Raw genomic sequence first — 23,098 nt, 5'->3', positions numbered from 1 at the left:
TCTCTGTCAGTCTGTCCGTCGCAATAACTACTGCACGGATTTTCATGCGATTTTTCACGAGCATGAGCAAGATATAAGTGCATATTTTTACCCGAGCGAAGCCGAAACAGATCGCTAGTTTAGATTAAAATGCTGTTATTCTCAGCAAGGCAAGTCCGAACCGCCCGTCACGTGTTCATCAATCTAGTCGGTGCCGCTTCATCGCACTGCCAGGTTTCTATTCCACAAGGCAATGGACACTAGTGACACTCTGCCAGTGGAATGTTCTCCTTTTCATGGTCCAGGTGTTTTCGATGGTTTTATTGCGACGTTGTTTAGTTTCAGATGAAATTGCTCAGGTAAATGTTGATCTTTTTATAACTAACCAGGTAATTTTACTGTCTGTAATGCATTTTATTTAAGATAGAGTTATCACTTTCTTCACTATGCATCACTTTCTTTAAAATTTAACTCCTATATCTTTGACATATCAATTTTAATATTTAATCTTATCGGTATCTTTTATTTACCAACATCCTTAAGTAATCTTCCATGGAATAAACTATTATTAGTCTCCGAAACGATAGCCCACACAGCGAAGTTTTTGTTTGGTTCAAGAAGTTTGCTATCAATTAATCCACGCTTATGAGGATTTAGTGTATGAACATTGCTTTTTGAATTTACTTGAATTTATACAACACTATATATTTTCTATTAAAAACACAATGTCTATTTGTACTTTGTAGAACTTATTCATTCAATGATGTATGAAAAGTGTAACTTTTACTAAGCTTCATCATTACAATTAAACTAACATTTAGTCACATTCCTACTACGTGCGGTGTCATGCAAATGTTATGACCACTGCTACACTTTACTATTGATTTTCTTTATGTGTTTCTGTGCCTCACGTAGTATTTACTTGAACTTGACAAACAGCAGGTAACTGAGCGTGACTTGTCTCAAAAACATTTGTATATTCTCTGCAAATGCAATATAGAAATCTGTATAATCAGTTTCGCGTCATAAAGTATAGGGTTGTTGTGTTGCTATTGTGACAGTATCGTATTCGATTGTTGATTTGCTCCAGTTGCGATAAGTTCCACTTTCTCCTCCTGTACATTTACGTGATAAGATGTTAAAATCGATTGTAAACTATCAATGAATAGTTTAAAGGAACCTGGTGTTCACTAGAAAGTAAAAGTATTTACTTTTAGCAACTACATCCTTAGGATATATAAATATATATCCTAAGGATGTAGTTGCTAAATATAAGATAGCGCAAACTGTATTCCCTGACATACTCGTAATGATGGTTCTTTTAAAAAGGTATTTATTTAACAAATCTGTAACTTATTCAATTACGCCTCAAAGACTCATTAGAAGTTATTCCACAACAAAAAAACTCGATCGCAATTTGAAAAAGGAACAACTATTTTAAAATGCAATGCTAGTTAACTGATTTAGCGTAGAAAGCCAGCAGAGGCGTTTGAATATGGAAAGCCCTTTGACCTCGCCTGTCGATGAGTCACGAGCATTGTAACAAAGAGCTTTCGAAACTCGTGTTAATGTATAGTCAAATGTAACTTACCTTACATGGACTGTATGCCTCGGGAATAGCGGCGAATTTTTATAGATTGATTTGCTAACCTGTACCTTTTGATTTGCATGTCTATAGTAATGACCCCATTCTTAACCACGTCATTAACTTTGTCATTGTCAACGTGCTATGGTATATTAGTGTTCGGTTCTATGTTTTCTTGAAGTGATGGTCAAGTGTTGGGCCTGTGATCGAATGTTCCCAGGTTCGAATCCTACTCACTCACACCACATGAGATTGTTTACCAATCTGACTCATGTAGTTTCACTAGTGTTTATGTGATTACCTGCCACCAGATTGATGGCTTACCTGTTATGTCAGTTGATTTTAAGCGACTTGAATAAAATCTGACATCAGTATTGGCAATTAACACACTCGATTGCATTAACAATGCCATCTCTCGCTGCTTAGCGTGTGTGTAGTTTACTTTATGACTTCTGAGGTACATATGCCAATACAATTGAAATTGGTTAAACAGTTTTTCAAAATATCCTAATTTCTCATTAATATCAGTAGGATCATAAATGTCCAAATTTAACCCTTCAATCAACATCTAAAGAAATTTTCTAGGTGAGAAGTCTCCTGTTTCTTACTTCACTTCTCTTGATCATTGCATATTAGTTTTTGGTTTAGTTATTTGCTTATATACGGTTAGCAATCTAAGAAACGTGTAGATTTAAATAGCATATTTTTTCCATTTGCTCGCCCAGCTTTATGTATACCTGCAAGTTATAATAAATATATATATATATATATATATATATATAAACCATTTACACATCTTACGTAAAGGTGATGTATATCAGAATTGATTGTCCTTGTGTTACGAGGTACAGTCCACGTCACGCCAGGTCGCCCTTTATTTCACGTGTATGTTGTGCTAACAGCGACGAATTTGTTATTAATTTGGGTTAATGTGCAGTTGACTGTACTAATGTGTGAAATGTCTACAATTTAAGAGACAATCGACCACAGCATCAAACAATGGTCCTTATGAATATTTATTAGGAACGCTTCGGAGATTACTACCAAAAGAGTAGTCGTTTTCATTAACAAAATTTTCGTGCCTTTTGAAACATAATATGCAAAAATTGTATGAAAAATGCGATATAATCGCATTTTTCTTTAGATTTAAATTAGGATATTTTTAGGTGTCAGTGTGGCGAAGACTTGTTAACGCTAAGGGGTTTTAGCTGCTTGAATTTTGTTTTCAACAAAACCACACTTAGTGAAAGACATAAAAAATATATAATTGCTTTTTTATATATGTAGAAATTTATTTATTATTTTTACATTCCAGGCATCAACGATCGACGGTCGACGGAAGGGCGCCTGTCTGTTCTGCCAAGAGTACTTCATGGACCTATACTTATTAGCAGAACTCAAAACAATCAGCCTAAAGGTATGTATAGTCTTTTCTCAATGTTGTGCCAAGCATGCGTGCAAATTTAGATAAATAGAAGAAAAAAAAAGCTCGATATGGCTAAATTACCTATAACAAATCAAGAATTTATTTACAGAAAAATATATTCTATATAAAATTATCAGAATTGGTTGATCTAATCAGGACAGGAGATTCAATGATACAGACAGATGCACATACACACATCAAACTTAGCTTTAGAACACCTTTCTGTTTGCGTCGGGGGTTGAAAATTAATTAAGTAAATGTCAAATTAAATTTTGCATACTCCAAAATGGATTGATTATATAAAATTAAAGTCGGTCTGATTTAATAATATGCAATTATTTATTTTTATAGCAGATGTAAAACTATGCAAAATGAAACAAATTGCATACATACATTAAGTAATAATAATGTAGAAACTGACAAAATATAAATATGTTCCATCTTTCTTTTATTACTATACAAAATAACTGTTGCAGTTATTAATTAAAATTCCTAAAATATAGTGCACATTGAGTTAGTGGAATGGACAGTCGAGTAGCCACTACTTTTGATAAAACTTGTGAAGGAATGTTTTATATATATAAAGAAATGGTGGCGTAAATTGCTTGAAAGCTTATTTAAAACTATCGGCCTGTCCCGGCTTCGTACTGTTATAACAATAATAAATTATACACATACATCTTCCTCAGGAAACACAGTACCTATATATTAGCATAAAAATCCGTGTAGTCGTTTTTAAGTTTATAGCGAAGATACTGTACACTAAACATTTTTTTTAAATTACTCGACCAAATTGAAATACTTAAAATATTTCGTCGTTAATTGTGCTATTCTCAATTACGTGATATTGCTAATTAATTAATAAGGCAACCCCCCTTACAAATGTTAAAAGAAGTGCATTGTTTTATGCAACTACATTTTTTTTATCGCAATTCACGAAATAAATTAATAAAAAACGAAAACTCCATTTGCGAAATAAATTTTTGCAACATGTTGTTGGTAAAGAAAAATAAATTTTTACATTAAAAAAAAACGCAATCTGAAAAATTATTGCTGAAGCCCAAGAAAACAAAATTAATCGTATATAATAAATGAGTCGTACACGCACTTGGCCAGTTATCCTATCTTAATAATATTATGATGCGAAAGTTTGCGAGGATGTATGTGTGTATGTTTGTTACTCTTTTTCACGCAAAATCTACTGGACCGATTGTTATGAAACGTGGTACACGGGTAGAATACAACCTGGAATAACTCATAGGGTACTTTTTCTCCCGAATTTCCCACGGGAGCAAAGCCCCAGTGCGCAGCTAGTTTTATATAATTTGCAGGTTATTCAGACCCTTTCACTTGTGTTTTAAATGGTCCTCACACCCTATAACAACGTAAAATATTATAATCCGTCTGTTTTACAATTTTCACACTACTCATATAATTGAATTCTAAATGCATTGCTGCATTAGTTTATTAACCAATTAAATTGAAATATACAACGTTTAATGCGATGTGGTGCTTTTGATAAATCGTTGAGCACGTATCGTAACGTAAATTCTACGTGTAAGGCAAATACTCATTATGAAAATGGCACAGCAGATTGATCTATAAAACTTAATGGAATATGTAGGATTTCTTAAGTTTTATAGATCAGTCTGCTGTGCCATTTTCATTCATCGATTATTACTTGTTTCCGGTGAAGGAAGCCATCTAGAGAAAACCTTCTCACTGCTTTCGCTAGATGGCGGTCGTAAATTGTCAGATGCCTTCGGTCCTACCCTCATCCTATCCTAACTAGATGTCTAACCAATTGTAAATGCAAATAGTATGTTTGTTTATCTTGAAGTTTCGCATACATAAAGGTACTCCCTTATACTATGATACGTCTTTCTTCGTACTCGAAGAAAGACGTAGCTAGCTATCATCTCAGAAAAAACATTGATCCAGTACGAAAGTCACGCGGGTAGTCAAATATAAATCTACTAGATGTTCTGAAAATTTGGGAATTTTTTGATAAAATATAGGTAGCCTATTCGCAATCTTGGATAATGTACCTTTCTAATGGTAGAATTTTTGAAATCGGTTCGGTAGTTTCGGAGATTACCCGCCTCAAACATACAAACTCACAAACGCAGCTCTTTATAATAATAGTATAGATTATACATTACTGACAAACTGTTTGTCAAACTTATGGCGGCTTTGTCACTACTGGTTTTTCCTTAGGACAAAAAACGCTCACGCACGAACTATACATTGTACGTAGCGATGACGTCTGTCTGAGTTAGCCGATCGATAGTATGGAGAAGCCATTAGCTAAACCAAAACTCAGTCGAAAAATCGAGGATATGCCAATACAATGTATCATTTACGAATTGCAGGTGACAACAGTAGACATGCAGAAGCCCCCGCCAGATTTCCGCACGAACTTCGAAGCGACGCACCCGCCCATACTGATCGACAACGGCCTAGCGATACTGGAGAACGAGAAAATTGAGAGGCACATCATGAAGTCGGTACCGGGCGGACACAACCTATTTGTACAGGTAATGCTATTTCACTTTTTACGACTCTCTCTTTCATATTGAGCTGTGACGTGTGATACGCGTAAACTAAAAATTTTGAAGATTCCACCGCTTGCCTGATTTCAAGCATCCTTGCTAATGCTATTATTTCCTATCAGTTGGCAATTATGTGTTCCTTAGTCGCCTCGTACGACATCAAATAGAAGGGTACAGAGTCCTGTTCTAATTATACTCCATTTATTTTAATTACAACTATCTTGCTCACCATTTCCCATCATTAGGAAGGCAGGGCAACCTTTCTCATTCTTTTGCGACCTTTTTTCTTCATTGGTCTCTATTTCCTGTCATACATCCACCCCAAGATGGATGGACTGTGTAAAGCATTCATCTTTTTCTTGGTCTACCTCTAATTGTGTATTCTATAGGTAAATAAAATCACTCTACATACTATGCACGCGCATTCGCGTCAGCATTTGTCCAAGTTCGGCGGTAGTGTGGAGCCAGCATAAAATGGGTTTTATTTGTGGATCGTAGGACAAAGAAGTAGCGTCCCTGATCGAGAACCTGTACTCGAAGCTGAAGCTGGTGCTGGTGCGCAAGGACGAGCAGAAGTCGGCCGCGCTGCGCGCGCACCTCGGCCGCATCGACGCGCTGCTGCAGCGCCGAGAGACCAGGTACACTACTCCTACGACTACCTCTTCCTGTCGGTACTACACAATAATGTAGTCGTGGTTAAGTTCACTGAATGACCACGACCCTCGACCAGTGACTCCCTTGGCAATATTAATGAAATGGTTGGCCATTGCCGTCTTCATTTCACACTAGGTGATAAATTATATTATTAACCAAGTTGCAGGCTTCCTCACGATGTTTTCCTTCACCGGAAGCAAGTGGTAAAACCCGCCAATCCGCAATGGACCCATTATCCATCCGTAAGGAAGGCAATGAGCCAGTGTGGTGTGTCATGGCCCATACTCCTTATCCATCCATAAAGGAGGCCTGTGCCCTAGCAGTGGAGACGTTTAAATGGCTAATGTTGATGATTATGACATGAGATTTCCACAAAATCGTAATATTCAGTGACCAACCATTTTTAGTCAAAGAATGCTCCGTGTGTTGCAGGTTCCTAACGGGCGACACGATGTGCTGCTTCGACTGCGAGCTGATGCCGCGGCTGCAGCACATCCGCGTCGCCGGGAAATACTTCGTCGACTTCGAGATACCGGTACGTCGCCGTTTTATGTTCTCTTTATTTAGGTTCCGAAACCCTTATTGGATTATTTCTGTCCTAACTCTCCCACTTCTTGTACTACAGGCAAATGACAGAATAAAAGTGGCCATATACTGGGCTCAAATTATATAAATAGTGACAATTTTGTGTGTCGACGGCATATCTTGGATACTAATTTTCTTGTCAGAACCGAACCACTACAATCGCTTTACCAGAAGCTGCCATTAAGTCAGCTGTGGAGTATAAAGAATCTTCAATCGCGAGAGGTCTGAAAAGTATGCAAGTACACATTATTTCAGAATACGATATTTACTTTTGCAAATGATTTTTGGGAGTGCTGAATTAGAAAATTACATTTATTAGGTATAATAAATGTAATTGTAATATAACTTGAATCATATGACAGCAGGATGAACCGATACATTCGAAATAAGAGCGACAGAGACTGATAGTACTATTCTCATACTATTTGACGTCTGATGACAGATATATTGAGACCTATGAAGGGTTCAATATTTTACATAGTATAGGTATGAACCATAAAATGTTTTATTCAATTTATTATTAAGTAATTGCGCGCTGGCAACATTGGGAGACTACCGCCATCACGGCGACTGTGACAGCAAGATGGAACAAGGGCGTGCGAGTAAACGTCAAATTGACAGATGTCACTGAATGGAGATGGATAATGTTTTGTTTTGTGATGAAAATTGCATTTGTTATCATTGTGTATGCGCATTGTAAATTATATGGATCGCAACAGCGTTGGCATAAGTTATTATTTAACTTGTGTATATCCCTTACAGAAAAGCTTCCGAGCGCTGTGGCGCTACATGTACCACATGTACCAGCTCGACGCCTTCACGCAGAGCTGCCCGGCCGACCAGGACATCATCAACCACTACAAGCTGCAGCAGGTCAGTACTTGGAACAGTATCCAGAACTGCAACTCGACTCCCAATGACAGTACAACGTGTTCAATACAACATTTTACACATATGATAAGCTCCGACTACACTAGCGCCATCTAAGATTAGCTTTTCAGATTACCTGCCATTTATCGTACCAGGTTTCGCAACCGGTATTTTTGTTACCTGGTAACGAGTTAACAAAGTTATTCGCAATTAATCCACTCCGAGCAGAACTCTTTTGCGAGCATTTATTCTTCTGGGTTTAATAAAACAAACGCAGGACAAGGACAGTGGCATTTTTTCCCGTTCTTACTATTTTGTCAAAGTCATTCGGCACGTTTGATCAGAAATGATAGAATTGTGAACAAAATCGAAATAAAAATGCTCTTCGATCAAAAGCCGAAATATGTGGATTCTTTCAGAATTGGATCGTAATGAAATTGCTATATACAAAATATACGGAATGTAATACGTAACATCAAAAATATTCTGGAAAAATTGATCGCCTCTTAGATAAAGCATGCAATAGTAAAACATAATTAACTATTAGTCAAATTCAACCGTCGACTATTATTTGTTATATTGACTATTTTAGACTCTATTATGGTTTAGATATTTTTAGGGTTTCTGAATTTTAACCTTAATTTTCCTGTATCTGTAAAGACTAGCTGTTTATAAACTTCTTTTTTTTTACATATATTTTATTTCCTTTATATATCTTGAGCAAAATGTATTTTACTTATACATATGTTATACGTAGTTTTTTGTATTGTATTGTATAATTGTATGTATCTGTATATAATATTATCAACAGTTGTCAGCGAAAGGTCTGGGTCTATCGCCGTCGCCGGCACGGCTCAACGGCCAGGACTCGGTACGTTGTGACATCACGACATAACCTACAAATGCAAACTCCATTTTGTTTGTTGTTCAAACGTTGTTTTGGTTAAACAAATATTCACGTAACAATTCCAAATTCAAACTCCATTCCTAACGTTGTTGTATTCGTTTTTCAAATATCATTCCAAATTCAAATCTCATTATGTATTGACTAGCGCTTTTTTTGTTGTATTCGTTTTTAATCAAAATCATTCCATATTTAAACTTCATACTTAGTTTTTTAGCATTGTGTTCATGTATTGAGTAAATTTGAAATACAATCGCACAATAAATTAGTTTAAGCAGTATTTACTTTGCAAATTATATAAATTATGTAAATACTTCGACATTTAGTACGATTTTGTACGATGGATATATTATTATACTTCTTCATACTTCTTAGAGTCACCAAACCAAAGAGTATATCAAAATTTGTAACATATCGTCACATACAAACCGTTTGTTTTGTGATTCTAAAACATAATTCTGTCAATAAAGTGTATGTCTATTAAATATATTCAATATGTAATTATAGTAAACAGACTGTTGCATATAGTACAGTCAACTACACAATTCGGTATCCAAGTCTCAAATTTTTTTAAAATTATTTTATAGCCTATTTTTTCTAACCCAAAGTTATTTTGTTTTTTCTATCCTAATTTAATCTATCTACATTTAATATAATAAATAATACAAATTATAATTGTGACCTGGTTTGGTTATTAATTATTTTGTTGACTGTACGAGGTGGTGTTAAATTCTTGTGGAAAGATATGTGCGTGATTATCATGTATTACTATCGGAATGTGTAATGGATACAAATCATTACACTACCAACCTTATGCAGGCATATACGAGTACATTATCAAGAAACAGTTCGCCGAACTTGGCGGATTCATCATACATTGCAGGTTTTCCATTGCGGTAAATAAAAGCTCTCTTACCAAACTACGCAATGTTCATTCGTTCGCGTCGGCATCTATCTGAGTTCTGCGATAGTGTGGCAGAAATGAGGTGTATCGCGCACAAAGCCGTTTCGTGTTTTGTGCAATTAACACTGGACTCCAAACTTGGTGTGATTTAAAATAGTTCATTTTTCATGCTTTTGGTTCGTGGGATTGTGTAAATGTTAATATAGTAACATACAAACTTATACTATAATACTATATGTATATTGTACAGTCAACCGCATGTCAAGTTATCCTGCACTAGCGGCCCGACCCGGCTTCTCACGGGTGAAACCATAACAAGTAGCCTATGTCATTCCAGTACGTTTTATCAATCTCTGTGATAAATCTCATCAAAATCAATCCAGTAGTTTTGGAGTTAATTCATTACAAACAAAAATACAAATATTTTCTCTTTATAATATTAGTATCAATTAAAGTATAACGGATATAGACCTCTTTGCCACGATGATAAGGGTGAATTTGCAATTAATTTGGGAAGGTAGACGTGTTGTCGACTGTACCATCTTTTTATTTAAATTAACAATTCTATAATTATTTTAATTTCCCTTTTTTGTAATATAAGAGTATAATAATTTTGTATTTTTTTTTTCAAAGATATTTCTAGAAGCCATCTGATCTGGCCGTATATATGCGAATGGCGGATTTGTTAAAATATTAATTTATAAATGTGTAACACACCTTAGTTGTGTACAAAACAAAAACTTCATAATTTTAATGTTCTTTATATTCCTTTAACTTTTTTACTTGTATTTGTATACTTATGTTGTATTTGACATTCGTAAATGAGCTTTAGGCCTCGTTGTCTCTCCTGGGTACCCTAGGAGCACCATCGGGATTTTCCAAGTCGTGATAATCATTATACTTGTTGGTATCTAGACAGTTCACTAAAACATACGAGTAGCGTCTGCCAGACATCATTTTCAGTTTAGTACTAGTTTCTCAAACTAATTTACATTAGCTCAAGTTGTCACGTGTCAACGGCGAAAGTTTAATTTATTTTTCCATTTCCAGGCGTTGAAAATGAAGAAACACGAGGAACTGGAGACGCCCACGTTCACCACCTCCATCCCGATCGACGTTAACGACCTCAATAACACCGAGTAACATTTATTTTTTTAATTTTGTGTTGGAGCGAATATGAGCCTTGGTACAACAGTTATTAGGCGCGAATTCGATTGTTGATATCCACCGTTTTGAAATTAAGCTCACGATTTTATATTGTTGGTAAAATTGCATTTAGAATGGCGCCAATCTCGACTATCGGCTGTATTTCACCATGCTTGCCAACGTTAATTTAAATATATTTTTAAACCGATTTTAAATGACTACTTGAATGGGAAAATGAAAATCGTTGACAGCATCTGTACTTTCGTGTTCTCCTGCAAGTCGAAGACGTAACACTTCAGCCAATCACGATGCAGCACTTAAAGTCCCAAGTTCTGATTGGTTGAAGAGATGTTAAGTGTAAAATTTGTCATACATGTTCTAGTTGCTGAAGAAACACTTATGATAGATATTATAAAATTATAGTTTTGGTACGAGGATTTTGATGTCTGTAGAAAATAAAGTTTTTAAGTACATTGTTTTTAATATGTTAACTTCTAATATATGAATATGATGGTGCAATCAAAATTGTTAGTGGTTATTATAATGTATGATTTTGGTGAGTCAAACAATTGTTTTAAGCTAACTACACAGAAAGTGAAGGACTAGTTACTAATGTCTATTTATTTACGGTTCAAGTGATTTTCGAAATTGTCTATTAAACGCGAAATTATTGAAATGCATGCAATTACAGAGTATTGTATCCATAACTGAAAGAACACAGAATTGTCAGCATAGTCCAGATATGAGTTTCCGCCCGGGCGTAACCCGTAATATTTGTTTTTGTCCCGGCGTTAACCCATCTCTTGCTATGTCGAATTGTCGTTATTGAATGCACACTAGAACTGACAGTGGCCGTGATATGTCTGGTTAGAGCTGCTCTGTTATAGGTGTTTATGTATGTTTTTTTTAATGTTTTATTTATTTAACTGAAATGATATCGGAGTTCGGCAGAGGTGCTGAATCATTTACAGTAAAGTTCGCCCCTCATAGTTTTGTTAACCCTGACAAATCGTGTCTAACCACAAGTACCTTGAAGTTAACGGATAATGGTACATGTCATAAGTAAGTTAGTATAGTTTCAGCGTTCAAACAACGAATAGGCGTGCAGAATTGTTTTTGTATTATAAATATTCACAATAGGTGTAAGATCGGTTTACAGTATTCATTTATTTTGTTATTTTTGGACTATCCTAGTTTAGTAGTAGGTTATACGAAAAAATCTTCGCCGCCATTTTTATTTTAATGCCTCTGCCTTTTACGTTGTTCCGCATCAATTTCGGCTTAGCCGATGTTATTTGTTGACAGCAATTAGCGACATTGTGTCGTTCTTGCCCGCCCTAATGTTACCTTCGAAGGGAAATATAATTGTTATACATTTTAAGTACTTACTTTTACTGTTAATGATTTTTGTGTCCGCGTTGATGTAATACTTAATTTATGTTTGTGACACTGAGTAGGATGTTAGGAAGTGAGGCTTTAAGATGGACCACCTATTTATTTAGTAGAAGTTTTTAATTTCACATGTTTGCCAGTATATATTTTTATTATTATTTGTAATAATATGAGGAAAATATATGAAGCAAACGTTAATGACAAACATAGTACACACACAGACAAGGGCGAGACACAATCAGCATGTCAGGAGGACAATGTATAAAATATTAATACTAGACATACTAGATTATAATGTAAATGTTAAGGAATAAAGCTGGATAAATATTATTTTTTCCTTTTGTGTTTTATTTTTATTTCCTTTTAGTTCGTTTAGTTTTGATTTTCCGTTATTGTTTTTATTTACATCATACGTGTAACGTACGTGTGAGTAACGTGTCAGTCATGTTTTCTTTTCCGAAACTCGTAGTAAACGCTTACGCGTCAGTCATCCGATTTTTTTTTTCATAATGAAATTGTTGGATATTTGAAATAGAGACGAATGAGAGAAAAGCTCACTTTTTATTAAACGACTTATATGTATATTTCGAAGAAGGCGATGGTTCATTATGTAAATTAAGTCAGGGTAAAACTTTGTAAGTACCCTCAGTTTTTTATGATAAGTAATTTATACTTGCCTATGATTGCAAAGCTTTCTATAAAATTTCGCGTGTGCCTTGCTTAGCAATATAAATTTTATATATGCTTGCAGATTTAACATTTTATGATTACTATGTGTAAAATATTAGATTTTGTACTTTAATAAACAACTTTTTAAGTATATGCCACTGTTTTATTCCATAAAAATATTGAACAGATAAATTACTGACAAAGCGATGAACTACTTATTTGTAAAATCATTTTAATGGGGCCATGATTTTTTTTCGTTTCAAAATGTCATTGTTATATACATCTTTCGATAGAGCACAATTTAGAAGTACGTGTGTTATGTACGCAGTGAGACCTCTGATGATGTATTTGTCAGCAGCAAACACCGGCAGCAGGAAGCCGTCGCAGTTGGAAGCGAACTGGTTGTTCGGGTCACACAGCACTTCTATAGCCACAGTGAATACTTCCGCTACTTTCTTGTTATTTACATTCAGATCTGCGTCCGTCAACCGGTCGACCGAAGCAATAACAGGAGTGACCAGTATTTTGTTATCCCGCCCCGGGAATGCTGGCCCGTTGCCCCAAATGTCTATTTTGTCCGGTTTCAAGCCTATGTCCTCCTCAGTGTGCCGAAGGGCTGTTTCTATCAGGGTCTCTTTTTTATTGTTTACTCCGCCGGGAAACGCGATTTCGCCTTTGTTATACCATAAATGTTGAGAGCGCACGGTGTACAGTATGGACGGGATGCCGTCGACGCGACACAGCGGCACCAGCACTGCTTCACTGTCAGGTCGTAGCTTGCTCAGGCTGACTGCAGGATATCTTTTTATTTTCGTCATGCATTGCTGTCGAGTGGCCATGTTGAATAAACCCTCCAATGAATTAGCTTTTGCACACATCTTGATGAAATTAAATGTGTTGGGGATGTTAAAGATGCAGAAATTTAAATGAAAAAACGAAAATTTTCCCAAACTTCACGCCATTTTTGTGGAAATATTTTGGTCGTATTTGACAATATATATTTCATTTACACAGATACAAGGTACAATTTTTTATGGCCAGATGAGGGCGTCGCTGCTGCGGAATCTTGAAGATACAGAATAGATGGCACAAGCTGACGTTCGTGGATGATAAGACTGATGGAGGTTTCGTGATATTTATAATAATAGGTATATATAAAATAATCTATCTTATTTTAGTTTTTTATTTATCACCAAAGTAATTACCGTATCTATCTAAGTAATTAAAGTTCATAGTATTCTTCTTAGTCGAATTCATATGTAAGCTACTGGAACAAACTTACAATAATTGGCGGGCTGGGCCGTTGAGCTTGAGCGTTATTACCCAAAATCAAAACAAATAAAAAAATATACTAATGGCTGTCAATGTCATGTCATGTTGCATGAATGGTTGTCATCACATAAAGACGTCGAAATGAATTATGAATGTCAGTTCTCATCTCAAAACAAAGTCTCAAAGTTTACGCTACGTTCAAGATTAAAATATAATTATGAAACTGTAAAGGACCTTCGGACTTTAGACCAATAGATAAAAAATACCTACATCATTATTGTAAGATCTTTTAATTTAATGTAAACTGTTGAACATAAATGACTTTCGATTCGACATTATAACCTTCGTTTCCCGCAATCTCTGTATGACCATGTCGTTTTCTCCTCAAGTTCTATTATCAAAAGTGGCCCGAGAGCGCTGCATAGCAAATATAAAGGAACTACCAAAGTTTGCATTAAATGATGAGGGAAGTAAAAAAACATACGCCTCCGTTTTAGTGCCACTTTGTGTCGTAAAGGAAGAGGTGTGTTTACTGTATACATTAAGGTCATCAAATCTAAAGAACCACAGCGGACAAGTATCATTTCCCGGCGGAAAAATTGATGAAGGAGAGACAGAGATTGATGCAGTTTTGCGAGAAACCCATGAGGAAATAGGTTTCAATGCACGAGATGTGGAAATCTGGGAAAAAATGCCAATAATTCAAGGTCGAAACAAAGAGATGATTATCCATCCTATTGTCGGAGTTTTGAATAATATGAATGTGGATAATTTAGTTAGAAGTGTTGATGAAGTTGAAGATATCTTCACTGTGCCAATGAAAGAACTTTGTAATATAGAAAATCATGGTCACCTAAAATTACAACGTGAAAAAATTATTCTACCCGTATACACATTTGGAAAGTACACAATATGGGGCATCACAGGAATGATAACACATCTGTTTCTCCAGTGTTTCCTTCCAGAAAGTTTGTACACCAATGATTTTATGCGTAAAAAATATACTATAGGTGAATTAATGCCATCAAAAATATAGGTACTTAATATGATTACATTTTATTGTAATGATGACGGTAAAATAAATTTGTAAAATGCTTTATCATTACCCTACTAAAAGCTATGCTTTGGCACAATTCTCCTCTGGGTCAAAACTGTTGTGAAACTATATGAACAATTTAAGTACAATTGTGATATGTACATAAGAAAAAATGTGTACTTTACAGATAGCAAAAACATTATTGATTTGATATAAACTTCTTTACAATATGGGTACATTATTCATTTTGTCTATATTAATTATTTAAAAAAAAAAAAAAACATTCTTATATTACTTGTTAACATATTTATAGAAATGAAAAGATAATAATGACCTAATCCCAAATTATTTTTTCATAAATGTATTTTGTTAATTTTGTTTCTGCTGTTATGGAAATGGAATGTGGAGTTTTATTTTTATGGCAAAAGATAATATAGGATGGGATATCCATGTTTTAATGTGTTATGGATGGGCTCTTGTTAAACAGGAATTAATTATTATAATGTACAGTATTTAAATAAATTATTTATTTGTTGTATTAAGTATCTGCTTTTATTTTTAACCTTAAAAAAATAATACATGTTTTTGATACCTAAATACTTTTACTTGTGCCAGGAATGTTAAAATAACAACCAAACTTTTCCATTTATTCTTATCTTTATCAACAAGACTAGACCCGCATGCATAGACAACATTAATGCAATAAAAGTAAAATAAAAATGTCCTTTACTTAAAAACAAAATAAACATCTTCTCGAGTAGTAATTGTAGAGTCAGCAAAGGTGGATTCGTTTTTAAATTATTTATGTACACAATAAAACTCAATACTTACAATTTCGCTGTATGTAAAATTAAAAATTAATGAACGAGATATTTTCTGAACGAAATTGTACCTGCCATCTCTTTATCATAAAAAGGCGAACCAAGATTTTTTTAAAACAACAAACGGAAACTACCTTTCCGCCTTATAAACAAATGAAAAAAGAATTATTTCTTTGTCTGTATCTTACAATTTGCTTTCAATAAACAAGTGAGCAAGTACTTATAAATTGTGTCACTGTAATTATTTAAACTTTTAGCAATAAGATAAGCGGAAATCGATACTGTTTTATTATCCTCGAGTGGTACTCGGCATATGTGTGCTACAAATACCATGCAGGTATATAAAACTTGCACATCCATCGCGAAAGTGGAAGCGCGAACGTGCCCAGTGAATGAAAAAGTTAATACTTAGTTCTTAAGTTTTATATTCTATTCGCACATTACAATGGATAGCAAAATTTGTAAGTATTTTTTTATTATTATTTCCCTTTTCCAGTTATAATAATAAGCGTAGCCATTTCTTTCATCACGTTTATTTATTATGTGGGATGATTTTCATTTGGTAAATTCTCATATTTTTTTCTAACGCACATTAGTGCTTCGCTGTGGGACAGTGCAGAGCGGCAAAAAGTGAAGTTCATCTGTGAATGTATTATATTATTCTCTGGTTGGGGACTCCAGTGCAAGCGACGAATGATTGGAGTGAGCCCTCGATTTCACTCAATCTGTGAGGATAGTGTGAAAATATAGCATTTGACTACTGTTATACCTATATCCTCTTCGTCGAACTGGAGACTTTGTTTGCACAACCTACCTACCTAGGTAATCTCTAAAACTAACTAAATACCTACTATTACTGTTCCTGTATCCTCTTCGTGGGTCTTACGAATGCGAAACACCCACGAAGAGGATATATAACAGTAATACTAGGTATTTCGAATTCGAAACACCCAAGTCGGCAGTTTATTATAAGTACCTACTTAGGTATAAGTAGTTATTAAGTAGAAGAGATGTAATATTGAATAGCAAAAATAGTTAAAACCGTAGGTACTTAAGTACTTATTTGTAAGAAAGAGGATTTAATTCACTGGAGAATTGGTCCTTCAACAACGCAGTTAACGCTGTCTGAGCTGTAGGTAACTAGGTATATAAGTACTAGGTAAGGTACTTCACCGTTACACAATGTGAGGAAGTATTTGCGATGCGAAGAAGGAAGTAACAAGGGAGTTTATTCGACACAAAGCAGATACATAAAAGTATGCAGATTTGCGTCAATTTTATTGCCTTTGTATCTGTATACATTACCTTATGTCACATATAAGTATATTCTATAGGTAGGTACCTACGTCAAAAAAGTTATTCTGCTCGCGAAGACTGCTCTGACTGGAATGATAATCAGAATACTGCGCATGTTCCCAGGTTGTACGGGTGATTAAGGGATAAAAGGCCATTCATTTCCAAAGAGATTTTACGTTAGGCAGGTATGGCTGTAAAATCACAGCCGAATCTTCAAAATTGAAGTTTACCAAATCCGCCAAAGTTTGGCGAACTGTTCGCGGTATTCATTCTGTCGACGAACATACCATAATGAAACATGCTGACGACGAATCTCCCAATAATAAATATTATCTAATGAACAATCCAAAGGAGAAACGACTGTCGGAAAGCTTGCAGAATCAGACTAGTGAGACACGAACAAAACCCAACCCACAACAACTTACCAAATGATAAACATTTTTCAGTGTTACTACTCTTGCTCGCGGTGGCGGCCCTCGCTTCAGAATGGCAGTCCGAATCGTGCGCATGTCCGAGGGTCTACACGCCGCTCTGCGCCTCCAACGGGAAGACCTACAATTCTCCGTGCGAGTTTAAATGCCACCTTACCCAGCTTCAGCACCAGGGCTCAGAGATTCATGTCGTTAGGGGCGGCAGGTGTGGAGGCGGGTTTTAATATAAGTTTTTAAATAAAATTTACGTTTAAAGATTTGTTTTCTTTTTTTTTATAAGTATACGTTACCTTAAAAAACAAATTGTACAGAAATAATATAACAGCATACCTATGTACTTAAATAGGTTACAACAACATATATCTTAGGTACACACCTGAAGACGTTGGTAGAAATGGAATAACCTCACATATTTTCATGAACCCTGGAACCACCACCGACAGGGAAAACGATAGGTTACCAACCTACCTATTTACCTACCTTAATTAATTAAATTAACCAAAATAAAAATATTTGAGGAGATAGGTAGTAAGGCTCGATGTAAATAACTTCAAATTTTGAAGATTCGGGTCTTATGTTATAATCGCCATACTGACGTCAACCAACGTAGGGAAAGCTATCGTTGCTTATGGCCTTTATCCTTTGGTAGCCTTCGTAAGACATCCACGGGGTATAGCTATTATGTGATCCTCTTATAGGGCGGGAACCACATGCGCCACACACAAATTAGTAAGTACAACAAAAAGTAACAAATGCAAACTGTATCATTATTTAGATAATAGAAGGTTTGGCGAGGAAGCTTCTAAGCTTCTTAGGCCTCTATTCTATGATAGTTTCATTTATAAGCATTCTGTATTGCTTATACAATATATATATATATGTATTGGCCTTGACCATAGCATATAGGTAGGTACATAGGTACCTACTGAGTTGTAGTCGCCCTTTCGGCAATAATGTATACTTTGTTTTGTGTGTGTTTACAGTACTTTTTGATTTTAGTCGAATGTTTATTTCCTTCTTAACTTTATATTGTGGGGTGCATGCATGTAATATTTGTTAAGATTCAAACTTTATTTAGATACCTACCAAAGCATATTCATCTAGTCTACTAGTCAACGTTCGGGGAAGAACTGAAAGATAAGTAGAAGTTATGTCAAAGATAGGTGATAGTATGAAAAATGAATAAATATTACCAAGTAAACATATACTTACCTAGTTACCTAAGTCATATTCATGGATTTAGTAAGTACTTCGTACAACTAGTACTTACTAATTCCAAGGTCATATTAAACACAAGTCAAATAATAATATAAATATATTTTAGGTTATAATTTCTATGGAATCAAAAGAAATCAGGCGCTGGCAACAGTCTAGAGCAGTCGATGATAGAGAGGGCAGGCAGACCAATGTCCAGCAAATAGTCCTGCCGACACTGGTAGGTACAGCTGTTCTTGTAGCGGACGAAGTCAGAGGCACAGATGGGGTCGTATTGAGGGGTGCAGTAACAATCCAACTCCCTCCACTGCGCTGACACGACGCTGAACATAGCTGAGATGATAACTGAAATATTTCAATGTAAAGAATTATGATATAGTTCTGTGTAAGACAATGAAAATATTGCTAATATCTTTGTCTCTAATTATGTAGTAAAAAATGTAATCATATCATAATCCCACAACTTCTGTGTGGTATTATCTAGGTACCTATGGGGAAAAGCTTTGTGGAGTTAACAGAACGTTTAAAATAGAGAGACGTAACAAAATATCTCTGAATGGGATAAGAATTATAGATAATTATTCAACAATTTTCATAAAATTCCACAATTTTCATAAAATTCCACAATTTTCATAAAATTCCACATTAGAATCGCACGTAGAATTTGTAAATTACCTACCTAAGCGGAGATAGGTAGGTACGTACCTAATACCAAAGACATTTTCATCGACTATTAAAATTTTTGGTCAGCTTTTATAAATTAGGCAGTAATCTTTTCGGTGTCGAAAAATGTATCCAGAAATTGAAGTAAGTAAATAAACATAGTTAAAACAGATGAGAATAATTGTTTATTAAGTACTTACAGATTCTCCAATTCATGTTTGTTAGTTTGTGGCCACACAGAAGAAAAACACCGAATGAGCGATAGGTATCTCCAGTTTTGGAAATAAATGCCAATTGCGAAAATTGCCGATCGTTTTCCTCTGTTTCCGCTCGATAATTGGTATAATGTTCTTGCGCCGAATTATATATCCTCTCCGTGTCACATTAAATTTGTAATTAAGACAAGGCGCACCTAGGTACTTAAAGTTTAATTAATTTATGCTAGATGTTGGTATCCAAATGGGCTCAAAGCACTGAAGAAGGTAAAGGTGTGTTGTGTGTAGCGATGTGCCGCAGATAAATTTCCAATTCGCGCAAATTTCCAAGAGATGCTCATCGGAAATTTAATGGGCATGCTCTCTCTCTCTTTTCGTTTAGTTGTTGATGTTGTACTTACTTAATTCAAATCAATAGTGTCGTTACAATTTACATTTGAGCAAACGATTTTACTACTAATACCTAGGTAGGTACTTAGGTTTTAGTATTAGATTGGTTTTAGTTATCGTAAGTAGGTAGGTACCTATTTGTTTATTGTCGTCAAGCTGATATTTCATAATATTGTGTTTACGTTGAGAATGCACGTAATTTTTCCCGTATTAGTAAATGTCAATTAGCATAATAATTAGGTATCTCGGTAGCTATCGTCAATGAATGGCACGGCAAGGCCTGTGCGTTCGTCTACCCCACTCGCGTCACATAGGGGCTTCGGCGTACATTCTACAAATAACTAGGAAAAATTGTGATTATTCACAGTTTGTTTCGCAATATTTAAATATTCGTACTAATAATACTCAGGTTAAAATCATATCGAAAAATACAGTTAAAGAAGTGCTGGTTAAAATATTCTAAACCAGCTTTTTTACATAATACGTACCTAAGTACCTACCCTATGCTTAAGCTGGAGCACCTTCGGAACCCTAACGCCGTCTTCACACCGTTGTCGAACAGTTTGCCAAATTGGCGAAATCGGAATACATTGCTGGTTTTTCATTGCAAATAAAAGCAATCATACTAAGTAACTACGCAATGTACACGCATTCGCGTTGTGTGTCTGAGTTCGGCGACAGTGTGGAGCTGGCATAACATTACGCGTAGTCGTATACCGACACGCACTTATCAATTTTTTGTGTCAATTGGCAAATTGACATCGTCACAATTTCAGTAGCTTACAAATCAGTTTTAGTGAGTTTAGTTTTTATACACTCGGTATGTACATTGAGTGTATAGTAGTTGGCATTAGCCAACGCTTCCATTCCATACATTTTGAAAACCTGTGTTGAAAATGCAATCGCCAAATTGTGACGGGGTGCGGCGAGAGGTAGCTTAGCTTTCATTGATGCGTTCAAAAATACATCAAAATTGACAAGGTTTTGACAACTTACTAGTGATGGGCAACCATTGTGGGCACTCGACACAATGACTTCAATCGAGAATTTCTAATGGCCAAACACACATGTCCCCATTAGTGAATAGAAAAAAAAAACTCATTGTCTCGAGTATGGGAGAGACAATGAGTTTTTTTTCTACTCACTCAGGAAATATATATCTGTATGACTAACAATACTTAACTGCGTTAATGTTGCAACAGAAAAATAATATAAAGAAAAGACAATATCCCAAAAACGCAGCATAAGTAGGAAATTTCTTAATCATGAACCTTCAAATCAAAGCAAAGATGATGTAAAACGGAAATACCTACCTATTGAGGAAAATGTAGGGTAGAAATTTATAGTATACCAGGAATAAATACAATGCAATGAACAAATATTTAATACCTCATTAGCAGTAAGCAGTTATATTTTCACTGTATTCGCAATATCCTGTAATATTTCTGTATTCTGCGGAATATTCTGTAAAATGAATCATTTCTGTAACGCATTACAGTATGTATTTAGTTGAGTTATTGAAATTTGTTGTGTAATAATAATAATTTTAAACCTAACTTAGGTACCTACCTAAATAAATACCTAGGTACCTTGAGAGCCACCGCACAGTTTCAGACATAACAATAGGTATTGGCTAACCTGTTAACACTGTGTTGCCATATTTGATAAAAAAAACACTGATATCTGTATTCTTTGTTGGACCTAAATGTTTACATTGAGGAAACAATACAATAATAATAATAATACGCCCGCAGGGCAGCTTGTGGCGAGCTGTTGGGGAGTAGCGACCCCACGGACCTGAGTGCTCCCAGGGGAGGCCCCTGTTCCTCACCTCCGCCTTCCTTCCCCATGGTCGGAGTGGAAACCGAGAGGTAACAGGACCCCTACCTGTGGCTTGCCTTCATCGGCCGGCCAGAGTGGAGTCGCGAGAGCTATATGCTCGAAGGGTGGAAGTGTAAAATGTCATAACGCCGGGGGTGTCTGACTGGATCACCACGATTTCGCGCCCCGCAGACTCACCTCTCTACACCCTTAGCCGCCCACGTCAATGTTGCCCCTTTGTCGCCAATCACGGCGACTGATTTGAGGGGCCCATCTAGTGAGCGGCGAGTCACCACCTGCCACTGAATAGTCAGTTATCATGATTATGGCAGGTGACCGCACTCTTTGCAATAGCCCATTCTCAGTCCATCCAAATTTCATTCTATAGACCAGTACTTCTATCCATTATTCTGCAATAGTTCACACTCCCGCCGAGACCTGCTCATGGGCATATCATTTCATTGGTATATCCGGGAGTGGGTCTTGGCGGGAGACCTACACAACATCAAAATTCTCCAAAGGGCCTCTACGTGTTGGATCCATATCCCCACGCAAGCCTCTCAAAGGACCGGACTATGTGCCGTGAATCCCAAAAGGAGATACAAATAATAATACATGACAAACACTGTTTACTTGTTGTGTAGTATATTAAAAGTGATTCAAAGTTCAATGGAAACTCGAATTTATCTCTTTTTACTTGTAATTTGACACTTTCACGGTTACCTACCGTAATTACATTGTTATTCATAAAAAGATAAAGTATACTCTAAGCTGTCGAGTGCGTCTGCGCAGATCTGCGTAAGAATTTATTGTTCAAAAATAGGAATAAATTCAGTAATAATTAAAGAAAAAAATAGGAAAAATAGGTAGTAACCTCACGTTTTAATTTATCATACTTTTTAGCCAGGGTCAGAGCGCCACCTGCTTTTATAAGACTACGTCTTGTGTAGACCGGCAAATTAATTACCTACGGAACAAATGTACGGCTATGCTGGCAGATAATTAAAACATAATAAAAACTAGCAGCCCGTCCCGCCTTCGCTCGGGTAAAAACATAATAAATTATACACTTAATAAACCCTTCTCACGAATCACTATCTATCTAATATTGAAAACCGCATGAAAATCCTTACAGTAGTTTTTGAGTACAGCAGCCACAGCCTTGCTCGACTTTACGAGTAATATCTTAGAAGCCCAAGATAATGGAATGGGCACTTTTCTTGTTCTTCTTGACTTTTCTCGTGCCTTTGACAGCATTGATATACCTCTCTT

At 35.7% G+C, this 23,098-nt stretch overlaps 3 protein-coding genes across 4 annotated transcripts in view; 2 read left to right on the top strand and 1 right to left on the bottom strand.

Annotated features, from left to right (window-relative positions):
- Clic (Chloride intracellular channel) overlaps window positions 1-12,334 on the top strand; it is a 37,784-nt gene extending 25,450 nt beyond the window's left edge. The window contains exons 2-8 of one of the 2 annotated variants that reach the window (XM_053754551.2): window positions 2,880-2,981; window positions 5,363-5,527; window positions 6,041-6,180; window positions 6,629-6,731; window positions 7,544-7,654; window positions 8,463-8,522; window positions 10,510-12,334. In XM_053754551.2, coding sequence (XP_053610526.1) covers window positions 2,880-2,981; window positions 5,363-5,527; window positions 6,041-6,180; window positions 6,629-6,731; window positions 7,544-7,654; window positions 8,463-8,522; window positions 10,510-10,602 — 774 coding nt within the window. In that variant the 3' untranslated portion in view covers window positions 10,603-12,334. The remainder of the gene's footprint in view (window positions 1-2,879; window positions 2,982-5,362; window positions 5,528-6,040; window positions 6,181-6,628; window positions 6,732-7,543; window positions 7,655-8,462; window positions 8,523-10,509) is intronic. The other variant, XM_053754553.2, reaches the window with a different exon arrangement.
- Window positions 12,335-12,807: 473 nt separating this feature from the next.
- LOC128675259 (mitochondrial coenzyme A diphosphatase NUDT8-like) lies at window positions 12,808-13,769 on the bottom strand. The gene has a single exon (XM_053754556.2). It carries the CDS (start codon window positions 13,542-13,544, stop codon window positions 12,894-12,896), a length of 651 nt encoding a protein of 216 aa, XP_053610531.1. The 5' UTR covers window positions 13,545-13,769; the 3' UTR covers window positions 12,808-12,893.
- A 301-nt stretch (window positions 13,770-14,070) lies between these two features.
- On the top strand, window positions 14,071-15,516 carry LOC128675258 (uncharacterized protein). Its single transcript, XM_053754555.2, has one exon. It carries the CDS (start codon window positions 14,303-14,305, stop codon window positions 14,972-14,974), a length of 672 nt encoding a protein of 223 aa, XP_053610530.1. The 5' UTR covers window positions 14,071-14,302; the 3' UTR covers window positions 14,975-15,516.
- Window positions 15,517-23,098: the final 7,582 nt, after the last annotated feature.

This window comes from Plodia interpunctella, chromosome 14, assembly GCF_027563975.2.
Source record: "Plodia interpunctella isolate USDA-ARS_2022_Savannah chromosome 14, ilPloInte3.2, whole genome shotgun sequence".
In the NCBI taxonomy this organism is placed as follows: Eukaryota; Metazoa; Arthropoda; class Insecta; order Lepidoptera; family Pyralidae; genus Plodia; species Plodia interpunctella.
The sequence above is the reverse complement of the archived record's forward strand: the minus strand, read 5'-3'. Positions and strand labels throughout refer to the sequence as shown.

Excerpts from the sequence above, each read along its gene's own strand:
- LOC128675259 (XM_053754556.2), bottom strand. The coding sequence starts at position 13,544 with ATGTGTGCAAAAGCTAATTCATTGGAGGGTTTATTCAACATGGCCACT.
- LOC128675258 (XM_053754555.2), top strand. The coding sequence starts at position 14,303 with ATGACCATGTCGTTTTCTCCTCAAGTTCTATTATCAAAAGTGGCCCGA.